This window comes from Solanum lycopersicum, chromosome 12 (assembly GCF_036512215.1).
Source record: "Solanum lycopersicum chromosome 12, SLM_r2.1".
NCBI classification, from domain to species: domain Eukaryota; kingdom Viridiplantae; phylum Streptophyta; class Magnoliopsida; order Solanales; family Solanaceae; genus Solanum; species Solanum lycopersicum.
Genome location: NC_090811.1, coordinates 6,952,180 through 6,968,125, shown reverse-complemented (window position 1 = coordinate 6,968,125; position 15,946 = coordinate 6,952,180). Strand labels below are relative to the sequence as shown.

At 32.1% G+C, this 15,946-nt stretch overlaps 1 protein-coding gene across 1 annotated transcript; it reads right to left on the bottom strand.

The window, feature by feature from the left end:
* Positions 1-477: 477 nt before the first annotated feature.
* Positions 478-13,648, bottom strand: LOC101248751 (probable disease resistance protein At4g27220). Its single transcript, XM_026028783.2, is given in 8 exon segments — positions 478-1,270; positions 1,421-1,901; positions 2,047-2,505; positions 8,595-9,089; positions 9,228-9,677; positions 9,777-9,871; positions 9,874-10,231; positions 10,703-13,648. Coding segments are annotated over 8 exon segments (4,920 nt in total). The 5' UTR covers positions 13,271-13,648; the 3' UTR covers positions 478-1,256.
* Positions 13,649-15,946: the final 2,298 nt, after the last annotated feature.

Genomic DNA, 15,946 nt, shown 5'->3' with positions numbered 1-15,946 from the left:
TTCCTTACCATTGGGTTTGCTTTTCTTTTCTCCCACTTTCTTATATTTCAATTTTATTATTACATATTGTTTCTTTTGCTTTGGCTATCGTATTATTTATTGGTGTTAATGGTAGTCTGTATTGTATTCTCTTTCACTTCTTACTTTGTTATGTTTCAGTGCCTATTGAAAATAATCTCTCTATCATCACAACTAAGGTGCGATTGCGTACACAACACCCTTCCCAGACTACACTTGTGAAATTTTCACATAATAGTAATTTAGGGAAATATAACAAGACGACACAATGAGATTGGAAAAATGTTGGTTTTGTTCCTCAACTGTATATCCAGGCCATGCTATTCAATAAGTTCGAAATTAAACAACACAAAGGTAGACTCTTAAGCTTTCTTGCCTGTTTAATTTACGCCAAACAAGTTCTAGTATAAGAAAACTCAGAAATTGAAGGAAATGACAGAATATAATCTCACGTCTGAGTGGCACTTCAAATAAGAATCTAATTTATATACACTGGCAATGGAAATAACTATTACATTATCAGTGTATTTTAGTCGGAAGTACATGATATACTTACATTTTGTTGCAAGTTACTTTAAGTTGAAATCCACCAATGTGGGTACAAGCTAAAGTAGGCACCACATCAATAGTTTTCAGCAGACAATGCTCAGAGCTTTGAGATATTAGCTTAATTTTGGGGCTATACAAGAAGATATGATGGTATATAAAGACAATCAAATAATAATTATAGGCAACAAAAAATCAAGAAAGTATTTTAAACGAAAACTTCATTTTTAGTCTTCAGTTCACATTCCAAAACAGTCTTCAAAGGCTTACCTTTTCCAGACAGTTTCATTTGTCCAATTTTTCAGAAAAAAACTGTCCTGGAACAAAATCAATCAGAAAGTTCCTCAACTAATGTGAGATGCTTAACACCCTCCTCCACACGTCAAAGAATATGTAATAAGATACCAAAAGGGGCCTGACAATATGTAATAGGCTGCTACTCTAAGCTCGCGCCACTTCTTCAAGATCCACCCCTTCTTTCGAAAATCAACAAACAATAGTATAGGTATTAGGTGATGTTCGAGCTAACGTGGGCTATTTCATTGAATACATAAAATACCTTCCTAGATAGCTTTTGATTTCTAGACGTCACTAGCTTCTTCCATGACTAGGTTCAGCTTCATTGCCAACACCTCCAAAATCATGTTTCACCCTTTTCGAGACATCGGCAGCTTCAGAAATTATCGCCTTCACTAGCTTTTTGTTCCTGGGTGCAGAGAATAGTGATGCTTCAGATTTCAGATTTCTCATTGAAATTATTGTAGAAGAAAGTTGATTCAATTTTGACAAACATAAATAAGTATCTGAATATTAAGTTAAGACGGAAAGAGATAATTATTAGTTATACAAGACAAACCTGATTTATTGAGATCAAGTACTTCCTGCACATATTCATAGTTCACTTCTTGAAGACTCGCTGTACTCACAGATATTCCCTGTTGGACAAACGTCTTCATTTCATTGCAGTCATATATCTCCACTTCCATAAGAAGTGGAATTTGAAGAGCTTGCTCAGTCAGAAAGAAATGCTCCAACTTCGGCAGTCTTTGAAGCTTTAGTTTTTCCAACAGGGGAAACAAGGTCATGATTCCTTCTCCTTGTTGTTCCTCTTCTCTGATCACTTCTTTCATTGAATAGCAGTCCTTAATCTCTAGTCTCTGGAGATTCAGAAGACCTCTAGCCACTGATTGAGACATCAAGTTTCTCAATTTTCCGCAAAAATGTACTTGTAATATTTCAAGTTTGCTGAAGTAGGAGGCTGGAAGTTGGTAAGAGAATAGAGCATTTATGCTGTTAGCCCCCGACATATATAGCTTTTCCAAGTTGGGACAAAAAACCTGCACATGTTGAAGGGATGAAAATTGAATATATATAGCTTCAAGTAGAAATCCAGTAATGAACCATATATCATCTTACGTCAAGGTAACACAAATAACTATTAAAACGGAAATTAGAGAGCAGTAATTAGTTATAAAGACAAACCTTAGAATTGAACATTACTTTCACCTCATCATCACTTTCAAGACTCACAGATATTCCCTGTTTGACAAACGTCTTCATTTCAGAGCAGTGATAAATCGTCACATCTTTAAGAAATGGAAATTTAAGAGGATGCTCCGTCAGAAAGAAATGCCCCAACTTAGGCAGTGTGTGAAGCTTCAGCACTTCCAACATGGGAAATAAGGTCATGATTCCTTCTCCTTGTTGTTCGTCTTCTCTGATCACTTCTTCCATTGAATGGCAGTATTCAATGTCTAGTCTCCGGAGATTCAGATGATCACTAGCCACTGATCGAGACATCAAGTTTCTCAATTTTTCGCAATTATGTACTTTCAATATTTCAAGTTTGCTCAAGTAAGGAATTGGAAGTTTGTAAGAGAATAGAGCACTCATGTTGTTAGCCCCATCAATACATAACCTTTTCAAGTTGGGACAAGAAACCTGCAAACTTCAAAGTATCAAACTTTGTTGCATAGAATCTAAAATGGCAAATTACTGAAATAAAACAAGCATTTTAAACTTAGCATTCTTTTAAAATTAACAACATAGAATATAAAATGACATGAGAGAATAAATGCACATATTATATATTATTACTTAAGTGGGAAGCTCCAAAGTACAATGTTGAACTATCATTTTAATTTCTATACTAAATTAAAATATTGTAAAATTAATTATTAAATATTAAATACTAATATTCTCTCCATTAGACTTCTTTAATGTAAATTTCTATGAATTTCTTACTGTCACAAGGCTGTATTCTTATTTGGTTCAAGTTAGTCATTTGTAACTTTATTGAAAGTTTGATAACTAGTAAACAAAGTTAAAAATTAACAGTTGGTGTGGCGCTTCTTGTCACACTTTTCAAGTTTTATTTGTAATTGCGTTATTATTACTCACTGCAAGCATGTTTTCATAGAAATCTTATCGTTCTAATGGATCTATTAACATTTTTATTTGGACATACGTGCAAGTGTCTAAAAATTAGTATATATAATAAAAATAAAGTTCAAAATTAAAAAGTACAAGCAAGGGGGACACTTTATTAATCCTATTGAGGCACAAAACATAAAGTATTTTGTATGAGATGCACATTCAGAATTTGAAATCATATATCATCATATTATATATATATATATATATATATATATATATATATAGAGAGAGAGAGAGAGAGAGAGAGAGAGAGAGAGAAGTGGGAAGTCCCTTAGCTTAAAGTTGAATTACCAATTTTCCTTTCACTTGAACATATTTGAATATATATAACATTATATGAAGAAAAAAAACATAATATTTTATTTACCTAAAAAATAAATTCACATTTCAATCACAATAATTAGGATGATTGAAAAGACAACGAAACTTACATTTAAATCAACATGAATAGGGTAAGCAAAACGCCAATTAAAAGTAATAAATCTTTTTGAAGTAAAATCTATATTTTCTAGCACGGATTTTTAATTATAATGCAGTTTCAGTCTGGATATTCTCTAGCATTTTTTTCCTTTCTCTATTTTATTAATCTTTATTTGTTCCCTTTTTTCTTTATTTTTCCTTAGCTTGTTTTTCATTTTTGAAAAGGCTAAATTTCAACAATAAATATGATGAAAGTATATAATTTCCAGGTAACAGTAAAATAGATTTTACCTTTGAGACGCATGGTATTTTTCGTAGCTATAAATTTTTTTATGTAATATATTTGTTCTCATGTTTCACAGATAGGCTTTTAGATTGTATAAGTCATCATTTTCTCTTATAAGAGTTTTTTCTTCTCCTATTTAATTTTTGGGGATTCTTTATTTCCAATTAATTATTGAAGATGAAGAATTCATGAGTTAGAGAACATATTTTAATCTTTCTATGTATTTAGATATTTTATTCAAAATCTTTATTATTTTCTCTTGAGTTTGGATTTGTAACTTTTTTTTCTTTAAATTATACATGACTCATCACAAACATGTTTATGATGTTATTATTGGATCGTCTTTTTTTGTTACTTTGTTAATTTACTTTAATGTTTATTATAAATTAAATTTGAGCTAAAAGATATTAATTATTTTTACTATTCAAATAGAGTGTTGAATTTTCAAAAATACTGAAACATCATATCATCAAAAGCTAACACAAATAGTGTTATATTTTATATAAATACAATAAAATATACTCATATGTAGACCAGTGGACCTATTCACAAGCAATTGCATTCTCAAGGCAATCTTATTGTATTGTCGTTAAACTTCGATGTTTAGGTGCTTTTATAAAAAATAAGTCATTTGTTTGGTACATATTTTAGGATCTTTTTGTTGTAGTATGCAGAATATGTAATTGATATTTATATTTCTAATAAATTTGTCTTGTCCCATTGTTATTTCATTAATGGCGTTATATACATTTATTATTCTTATTATTATTTTGCAATCAATTCACCGACATATTCATATATTCTCTTAATTAGTTTCACATATTTCTTCTTTGATAACAAAAACACCATTCTATTTTATGATTTTCAATGAATAAATAAATAGTAAAATCAATATTGTTAATTTCAACATTTTCTATCTTATAGCTCACTTTTAAATAAATAAAAAATTTATAATAATAGTAAGGGACAAATGTGCAACACACATTATCAGAAACTAGTATATATATATATATATATATATAAAAGAACCTTAAGCCCGCCTACGTGGCGCCATCACATACCAGAATTCGCTTTTAATTTTTTTTTCAAAAACTAACCTTTCTGTTTCATGAAAAATTGCGACTTTAATAAAAAGTTGGGACTTTTATAAAAAGTTGTTACTATTATGAAAAGTTGCGACTTTAATGAATAGTTCCGGCTTTTATGAAAAATTGCGACTTTTATGAAAAGTTGTGACCTTTCAGAAGGGGGGGGGGACAACTTTTTCAAATAGTCGTAACCATTCCGATAAGACACAATAAATATTTGTTCATAATATCATTTGTAGTTTATAAATAGAAAGATTTTATCTCATTATAAAACAACGAAAATTGTGAACCTCTTCTTTTTCTTCTTCTTCTTCTTCACAATTAAATATTTGCGTACTTTATTCATGTTGAGTGACTCATGACACTATTGCTTATGTTACAGGCCGTGGTATGTATTTTTACAGTAATTAATTTATTTTTATGTTATTAAGGATAAATGATAAGATGTAAGAATTTACATTTTTCTTTAAATTATTGATCTTTTATAGAAAAATAATATAGTGTTTTAGTGTAGTGACTGATAGGTTTTAAATATTATTTTATATATTTTGTAATATTAAATTATCGCACAAAGTGCGGATAATTTTACTAGTGTATATATATCTCTAAAGACCTCAGGTTAATATCCAATAACAATCACATTCATAATCAAGGTATCTCTAGATATTAACAGGAGTATCAAATGGGCGGGTCGGGTTGAAACTAAAGATATTAAAATGAGTTGAAATAGAATCGGGTTGGGTCTTGACCTGCCCAAGTTTACTTTGGGCTAAAATGGGTTGGGTTCAAATGGGCTAAGAACGGGTTGGGTTTTGAACCACCTAATTTGACCCGATTAATATCAACAATTCTAACATAGTGATATTTAACTTTTATAATCACAATTCGAATTTCAGCTTTAATATTTTTAAAGAAAAGTAACAAATGGATAGATAAATCCTAAAAAGACGTTAAATAGATAATACTTAATACCTTTAATATGAAAATGTATCTTAGACCTCATTTGTTTGAACTTAATGGAGATCTGAATCTTAATCAATCAGATTCAACTCATTAAGCACGTTCGGGTTGTAGGTCTGAATCTGAATGATTCAAATTCAGTTCATTTTTTTTATTTTTTTAAAAATCTCTTAATGGATGTGAAGAGGTCTGAATGAATCAAATTTGTAGGAGACTCTTAACAACATTCAGACTCATTTGATAAGTTATCATATAATAAAGGGAAAAGGGTCTGATATACCCCTCAACTTTGTCATTTGGAGCTGATATACCCCTCGTTATAAAAGTGGCTCATATATGCCCTTACCGTTATACAAACGGCTCACATATACCCCTGCCGTTACAAAATGGCTCATATATACCCTTCATTTAATGGAAGTTAAAAAATTAGTTTTAAATTTATATTTATTATTTGTAATTTTTTCAAAAAAATTATTTAAGGGTATATATAATTCTTCTATCAAAGTTTAAGGTATATTTTAATTTTTTCATATATAAATTATTTTTTGACTTTTTTTATTATAATTATTTGAGTTTCTTATTCTTATTTTGTTTTTTTCTTTCATTCCTTAGTTTAAAGAAAAAAATTTAAACTATCTTTTTTGTGTGTATTGTAATTTAATTTCATATTCGAAGAAAAAATTTGGTCATCTACAATAAGTTTTACAAGAATATTAGTGAAACATAAATAAATTTGATTATCAAAATAATAATTATAAATTAGCATTGAAACAAAAAAAGGTCAAAAAAAATAAATATGTTTGACGAGGATTAAATTTACTCATATGGGATTATATTTTTTAGAAAAAATAATAAAAATTTAGATTAAAATTTTTTTTTTTCATTTTCGTTAAAGGAAAAGGGTATATGTGAGTCATTTGTTTACAAGTAGGGGTATATATGAACCACTTTCATAACAAGAGATATATTAGTTCTAAATGACAAAGTTGAGGGGTATATCAGACCCTTTTCCCTATAATAAATCAAAACTAGTCTGCTTTGGATGTGTCTTTTTATCTCATAACTAAAAACTCTCTTTCTCAGTTTTCTCAATCAAACACCATTTTTTCCCCAACTGGTAAGTTTTCATAAATCCTTTCAAGTATTTTTTTTATTACTCCTAATAATTTTCTTGTATTGTTGTTTAACAAGGTTTTTGAATGAAAAAATTGTACTCTAAATCATGATTATTAAAACTTTTAAAACTTTTTTTTAATCAAAAGTGAGATATTTTGTTGAAATGAAAATTTTGTAATATTTTACTAATATAATGTTTAATTTCGCGTCTACATTCAGCTATTGAAAACAAACAACACTAATTATTTAGTGTTCAGATTTAGAGACCACATCTTAATATTCAGATGTTCATTCATATCAAAAAATCCAAATTTTAATGCAAATCTTAATATTCAGATGTGTATTCAGATTCAGACCTCTTAATTTTAATGAAAACAAATGAGGCCTTAGTAATGAGCTTTAAAACGGGTTGAAATTGGAGATTGAATTGGACTCAATTGAAGATTCTCTTAAAATGGGTTATGCTTGAAAAGATTGAGATTGAACGCAATTTAAATTATCTTGAGTCCAACCCTTAAAATTCTTAGCGGGTTATCAATGTTTGAGTTCATTTTTGACACCCCTAGATATTAATAGTACACATTAATATCTCTAGGCAAAAGCTATTGGGTTCACGTGAACCCTTGGGTGACAATACTGCAATTTCGCCTAGGGCTGACAAAATGGATAATTTATATGAGTACCTATTCAAATTTACCTATTTTAAAGGCGTTGGGTACTCAACTCATTTAAAATAGATAAAAAATGAGTAAAATTCATATCACCCATTTAAAAGTGGGTATTTAAATGGATAGAATGAATAAAGGGAAAAGGGTCTGATATACCCTCAACTTTGTAATTTGGAGCTGATATGCCCTTCGTTATAAAAGTGGCACATATATGTCCTTACCGTTATACAAACGGCTCACATATACCCCCGCCGTTACAAAATGGCTCACATATACCCTTAATTTAACGGAAGTTAAAAACTTAGTTTTAAATTTATATTGGTTACTTCTAATTTTTAAGAAAAAAATTACTTAGGAATATATATGATTCTTCTATCAAAGTTCAGGTATATTTTAATTTTTTTCATACATAAGTTATTTTTTGACTTCTTTTATTATAATTATTTGAGTTTCTTATTCTTATTTTGTTTTTTTTTCTTTCATTCCTTAGTTTAAAGAAAAAAAAATTAAACTATTTTTTTTGTGTGTATTGTAATTTAATTTCATATTCGAAAAAAAATTTGGTCTTCTACAATAAGTTTTACAAGAATATTAGTGAAACATAAATAAATTTGATTATCAAAATAATAATTATAAATTAGTCATTGAAACAAAAAAAATCAAAAAAAATATGTTTGACGAGGATTAAATTTATTCATATGGGATTATATTTTTAGAAAAAAATAATAAAAATTTAGATTAAATTTTTTTTTTCATTTCCGTAAGAGGAAAAGGGTATATGTGAGCCATTTGTTTACAAGTAGGGGTATATATGAGCCGCTTTTATAACAAGGGGTATATCAACCCTAAATGACAAAGTGGAGGGATATATCAGACCCTTTTTCGCTGAATAAAAGAAGCTGATTCGTAGAAGAAAGAAAAAAGGCATTAATATATTTTTTTGGGGTGAAGGTGGTTGGGGTAGGGGGTGTGAGGGAAGAAAAAAATCTAAAGTTTTTCTCGAAACAATTATTTTTATATAGTAAATAGTTATAGAGGTAGAGGCACACGACAAACCTTAGAATTAAACATGGCATTACTGAGATCATCTACTTTCACCTCGTCATCACTGTTCACATTTTGAAGACTCGATGTACTCTCAGATATTCCCCATTGGACAAATGTCTTCATTTCATGGCAGTCAAATATCTTCATGTCTCTAAGCAATGGAAATTTAAGAGCATGCTCGGTCAGAAAGAAATGCCCCAACTTAGGCAGTGTTTGAAGGTTCAGCTCTTTCAACAGGGGAAAGAAGGTTATCATTCCTTCTCCTAGTTGTTCCTCTTCTCTGATCACTTCTTCCATTGAATAGCAGTTTTCAATATCTAGTCTCAGCAGATTAAGAAGACCACTTGCCACTGATTGAGACATCAAGTTTCTCAATTTACTGCAATTCTCTACTTGTAATATTTCAAGTTTGCAGAAGTAGGAAGTTGGAAGTTGGTAAGAGAATAGAGCATTTATGCTGTTAGCCCCCGAGATATATAGCTTTTCCAAGTTGGGACAAAAAACCTGCACATGTTGAAGGGATGAAAATTGAATATATATAGCTTCAAGTAGAAATCCAATAATGAACCATATATCATCTTACGTCAAGGTAACAGAAATAACTATTAAAAAGGAAAGAGAGCAGTAGTTATAAAGACAAACCTTAGAATTGAACATTACTAATTTTACCTCATCATCACTTTCACGACTCACAGATATTTCCTGTTGGACAAACGTCTTCATTTTATAGCACTCACTTATCTTCACTTCTCTAAGAAATGGAAATTGAAGAGCATGCTCCGTTAGAAAGAAATTCTTTAACTTAGGCAGTCCTTTAAGGTTCAACTCTTCCAACAGGGGAAATAAGGTCTTGATTGATTTTCCTTTTGTGATCACTTCTTCCATTGAATAGCAGTGTTTGATGTGTAGTCTGCGGAGATTCAGAAGACCTCTAGCCACTGATTGAGACATCAAGTTTCTCAATGTTCCACAACTCATTACACCCAAATATACAAGTTTGCCAAGGTAGGGAGTTGGAAGTTCGTGAGACCATAGAGCACTTATGCTGTTAGCCCCATTGATATATAGCTCTTCCAAGCTAGGAAAAAAAACCTGCAAATATTGAAGGCCTTGCATTTTATATAAGGGATGAAAATTCAATATAAATTAAAACGGAAAGAGAGCAGTAATTAGTTATACAACTAGATAAACCTTAGAAGTGAACATGGCTTTTTTGAGATCATCATTGTTCACACTTTCGAGATTCATAGATATTCCCTCTTGGACAAATGTCTTCATTTCAGGGAGTCAAATATCATCACTTTTTTGAGAAATGGAATTTGAAGAGTATGCTCCATCAGAAAGAAATGCCCCAAACTAGGCAGTCCTTTAAGCTTCAGTTGTTCCAATAGAGGAAATAAGGTCATGATTCCTTCTCCTTTTGTGATCACTTCTTCCATTGATTTGCAGTTTACAATTTCTAGTTCCCGGAGATTCAGAAGACCTTTAGCCACTGATGCAGGCATCAAGTTTCTCAATTTTCCACAAGTCTTTATTCCCAAATTTACAAGTTTGCTGAAGTAGGGAGTTGGAAGTTGCTGAGAGCATAGATCACTTATGTTGTAAGCCCCATCGATACATAGCTTTTCCAAGTTGGGACAAGAAACCTGCAAACTTCCAAGTATAAACGTAGGGCACTTTTGTTCATTTCACATAGTTTAAAGACATTTTGACCCTTTTTCGAAAAATAGATACTAACAATATAGCTATAAAAATGTCTTAAAATTGTTCTTACTTTTCCATATCTATGTATTTTCGGACAAAAAACATGAAATAAGAATAAAATTTTCTAATTATGATAAGCAAATAGATCTATAAGGAGATATTTAAAACTTATATTAGCCATTTAATGAAACAAGTCAAAAAAAAAAAAAAATTATGTGTGTGAGAAGGATGAAATATAGTCGTGTATGTATTTTTAAAAACAAATTAAAAGATCAATTTAAAATTAACTTTTCACTTATTTGTTATACAAAAAAGGTATATCTAAGTCATTTGTATAATGATAAAAAAATTAGACTTTGTGTTAGTAAATAATGTAAACGCTCAAATAAAAACTGAAAAAGTAAGTAGCAAACCTTTTCATGAAAAAGAGGATGTGAGTGAGTGATGGAGTTGTTGGTTGTAGGCCAGAAATTTTGGAACTCAGATAACTTAAAGAAGCGCATTTTACGTAACAGAGGGAACTCAATGCCCTCAACATTGTCACTGCAAAAGTGAGTGAGGCATCCCAGGAATCCAAGCTCCAGCTCATATAAATTGGGGAACTTGATTACTTCATGTGTCCTCCCCGAGATGTTCAATAGAAGTGTCACTAAATTACAATTAAAGAGTCTGAGACATTTCATGTTCTGAAATTCATTCAGCTGTAACTCAGTTAACACATTATTAGAGCCCATTCCAGTTAAATATACAAATTCGCTCTCCTTCAACAGGTGGCAGATCCAATCACCCAATGGGGTGGTCTCCATGACCTCTAAAGCAATTTTCTTGTTGTAATCATCCCTTTGTAAAGTTGCTTCACCCACTTTAAGAGCGTACTGTGTCAACTTGGAGGGAAGGACCAAGTTACTGTAGATCACATCCCTGGAACAATGACTTAATGTCAGTGTGGTCAATCTCGATAAGGATTCCAGATCACTCAAGGTCGAGTAACCACATTCTCTAACCCCCATCATATGTAGTTCCTCCAATCGAACTAGTCTTGATAAGACCCCTACTGAAATCCTTTTAAGTGATCTATCCACATTCCGCCACTCTAACATAATTAGATTGATCAATTTTCCTATTTCTACTGGCAGCTCCTCTAACTTACAATCTACAATGCTTAGAATTTCTAACGTGACGAGTTCCCCAATAATGGATATGTCATCCAACCTTAATTTACTCAGACACAGCGTCCTCAGACTAGACAACCTCTGAATGGATCCTGGAAAAGGCAGAATGGGATTTGCATATCTGGCTCCCCTCAGGCTTAAGACATTGAGTTCACTCATTCCATCAGAAAAATCAGCCTGTAACTTGAATGACTCTTTAACACAGAGTTTCAACATTAGAAGCTTCAGTTTGGGGAAAATGATTGGGCTAGGAAGCTCATCAAAGTTATTTGCAACAATTGACATGTGAGTGTATTGCTCGTAAGAGTCTTTTCTTGGGAACTCTTCTGAGTTCACATTGTGATTTATCATAAATATGTGCTTGCCCTCAGACGCAATATATATAGCCACGTCACGCATCACATCATGCATTTTGACATAATTTTTGTCTGATCCTTGGGATAACAAGAAACAATCTTTAAATGTTTCTAACATATAACACACCTTATTTCTTGCATGTTCTAAATTTTTTATTCCAGGAAAGATGTGAAGCCCCATTCCATATCTAAGTAATTCTTCAGGACAGATATCACTATCTTCCTCGAACAAGGAACAAAGCAAAAAGAGGTATTTGGCTTCATTACTTTGCAAGTGATCGTAGCTTAGCTTCAGAGGTTTGTACAACTCTGTGGGCACTTCAGGGATACTTATTGTTACTGCACTGCGCAGTTCTTCAAGAGCACAGTCCCACGAACGCTTGTTTTTATGCTTTTTTAGTGCTCCTGCAACTGTAATAATTGCAAGCGGCAGCCCCTTGCATTCTTTGGCAACCTCTTTTGGTGTGTCATGAAGAGAAGGATCGTCGACAAAGTCACCGACTTTCTGCCTGAAAAGGATCCATGCTTCCTCTTCGGATAACGTTCCAACTTCCATGATCTTCTGAGCTTCCATTGCTTCACAGACAGATCGGAAACGCGTTGTGAATGTCACTTTACACCGATGGTTGTGGTTGCTTCCACATGGAATTCCAAGTCTCTTTAGATCAAGAGCCTTCCAAACATCATCCAAGATTATAAGGATGCAGCTGTTCTGATCCATTAACCTTGTATGCAGCCGATCTCCACGACTAGACATATCATCCCCGTCTAATTTCAGCCCGACTCCTCTTGCTATCTCACCCTGAATTCTATTAAGGTCTGGTTGTTGACTGACAATTACCATGACAAAATCATTGAACAACCTTTCTTGTTTCGCCTTTTGTCTGATTTTCTCAGCCAGTGTTGTCTTACCAACACCACCCATACCACATATCCCAATCATAGTAACCCCATCATCTCTCAAAGCTGCCATGACCTCTTCCTCCTGCAATTTTCTAGAGTCAAACTCCTCTCCACTGTTACTAGGTATAACTTCAATTTCGACAACAGGATTGGAGAAAACAGTATAAGCATTGCCTTCATTTCGAAGTTCAATCAACTCCAGTGCAATTTTCTTAGCTCTCCTGCTCAGCGAGTAACGTGACTTCAAATTTGGACACCAACCATATCTTTCAACCTCAACTCTACCTCGTCTCATTACATCTGCCACATCTGCAGTAGTAGCATTAACACTTGTAAACCATGCCTCAACATTGGGTGAAATGACTTGTAAGTTTCTCTGGTCAGCCTCCGCTCTTTGATGCACCCCAATTCTGATATCCTCTAGCTTCTGAGATTCATCATCCATAGATTTGATGTTGCTCTTGTAGTAAAATAAATACCCAATCCCTCGTGCAACTGGCTGGATCAAGCAATCTGTTACCTTATCCACAAAGATAGATAAGAATTCCATATCTGATTAATTGATGAGTAAGAAAAATAGGTTTAAGAGTGAATGAATACAAGAGAGTAAAATGAAAGCTGATAATTGCAAGACTGTGAGCTAGTTAACTCTCCTCTCCCACACATTGACCTCTACTATATATTTTTTGAAAGCGACTAAACAACAAACACATGAATGATGTTTGCTTTTTAACACCAACAGCGAATTTACATGTTAAAAGATGGAGTACTCGAACTCGTGGTTTCCTCGTAAAATTAATTATTTTCATTTTATGTATAGCTTTTATTGCCTACGATTTTGATGGAATGGTAAGTACTCGTAATTCTTTAGCTAGATGTTTCTTGTGAATTCAAATACCGAACATCAGGTGTGAAACACAAAGTAAAGGTGAGATATTAAATGAAAGCTTAACAAAAGCAATAATAGAGCATTCGGTATGTGACAATGCAGGAAGAAATAGTAGTAGTGGGGTCAAAATGGCTGAATTATTAAAGTGGGAGTGTTTGATTAGATAACATTTCAAAAAGAAATGTTGATAAAAAGTAAAAGTAATGTTTGCTTTTGGAATGTTTTTCTCCAATTGATTGAGTCATGTTCTCTACCCCTGAACTGAAAACAACTTTTTGTTGTTTTTCAAATTCATGGAAATTTTAGAAGTTGAATTTTTGAGCGAGTACCATGGCCAAATGTATTTTCCGGAGTTAAACTTGAGCAATTACATATCACCATCCTAGCTTCCCGATTACTAGTATCTTCATACTGAGAGCAGAGTGTACAATATTTACATTTACTTTAACATAAACCAATTGTGTTAGAAGTTCTAAGATTCTGTCAATGAAACTCCATCCAATTAAGTACTTTCATATCATATGAGTGGCATTGTGAGTTGACAAGAACAATAGTTTATTCAAAAAGTGGAGGTGAAACTTTTTGAAGTGGAGGGTGTCCTTTTGTGAAAAATCTTTTCCCATGATTGGCATTTTGTGTTAGATCTTATCGTATACTTTTACTTGTTTATCATACTAAAAATAGACACTCGTTTTTACTTTTCAGGCTAGAAAATACAATATTGTATTGGGAAAAAAGATAAATTTATCCTCGAACTTTGATAAATGATACGTATATGTCATTCGTTATACTTTGCATCCAATCCATATAAACCCATATCTTTCAATTATCGATACACACATGCCCCTCTCATTAAGGACCCCTCATTTTGTGCGTGTGCTTTAATCCTAATAAACTACCCATTTGATCATTCTTTTTAACCCATACACTCATAAACCCAATACCCACCCGATTCCCTCTTAAGAAAAAAAAGAACAATAAATTGAATGAACTGGAAGTGCAAATAGATACATACATGTAAGTCGAGTAAAATCGACTCTTTTGTATTGGTACCAGTGGACCAGTGCTTTCTGAGGTCGGAGTCAAGTACATGAAAAGCCTTCGGTAAAGGTGATTCTGAGACATACCCTTTACTTCAAAAGTTAAAGGCTCTAACTCCACCTCCATTTTTTTGCTCCGCCGCAACTCGACTGTTAACTGGTTAGATACAGACGGACGGAGACTGTGAATAGACTTAAAAAGTATCCAATTTTTCACAGAAAAACTGTCAGTTGAGTAAATCCCAGTTATTTAGACATTGAAAGGACCGGTTCTTCCTTAATCGGGATGAACAAACGGGCCCAACTGGCTAAAGGGGATGATTGGGTTTTGGAATTTTCCTTAACTTAGTAATTTACCTGGATTAACAATTGGGAAAATTAAAGAAAATATCATGAACTCGGAAGATTTGATTATTTTACTATATTTTAGTGAGAACCTGGTGGGTATTGGATTTATGGGATGGGTTGTTAGTTTATGGTTAAAAGTAATGGTCAAATAGATAGTTGATTAGGATTAAGATATGTGTATAAAATGAGGGGGCTGTTAGTGAGAGGGGGTGTGTGTACCGATAATTGAACGATATTGACTTATATGAACGTAAAGTGTAACAAAAAGTATAAATATATCATTTATTAAAGTTTGGAGATAAATTCAACTTTTTCTTCTATCATATTTTATAAAATTTACTAAGTGGAATCTAGGAAGGAAAGGATAAAAAGTGTACGTAGACCTTCCGCTTCAACTGTTCGTTTCATTCCCTATTACCAGTGAGACAGCTAATCTATTCTGCTCAATTGTGCTAAAGGTGACAAGATTTGCTTCTCCTCCTCCTATTTCTTTCTTCTCTATAGTTAAATATTTGTGTACTTTACTTTTATTGAGTGATTCATTGATATCATTGTTATTATATCATACACTGGTGAATAGAATCATTTTATCTTGAATTTCAAATATTAGAAGAGAATAGTTTTCTTAAGAGGACAATGTGCATTTAGTGGACTCAATTTTTTTCTTTCTATTTCATTCTATTGTTACAGATTCTAATTTTTTTTACACTCATAAATTTATGTTTATGTTATTAATTGTTATTTATGAGTACGTGCTTTAAAAATTATTGTTTATGTTTCTACAGAATTATTGTTATAAGTATTTGTTAATATAGATCAAATAACACACGTTAGTTGAGTATACCCACATATTATCTCTACTGCAATTGTTGAAGGTACAATAAAAAAAATCTCTTGAAGATCTATACTACCATCTTTTGAAGACAAAATTCAAATTTGATATGTCATT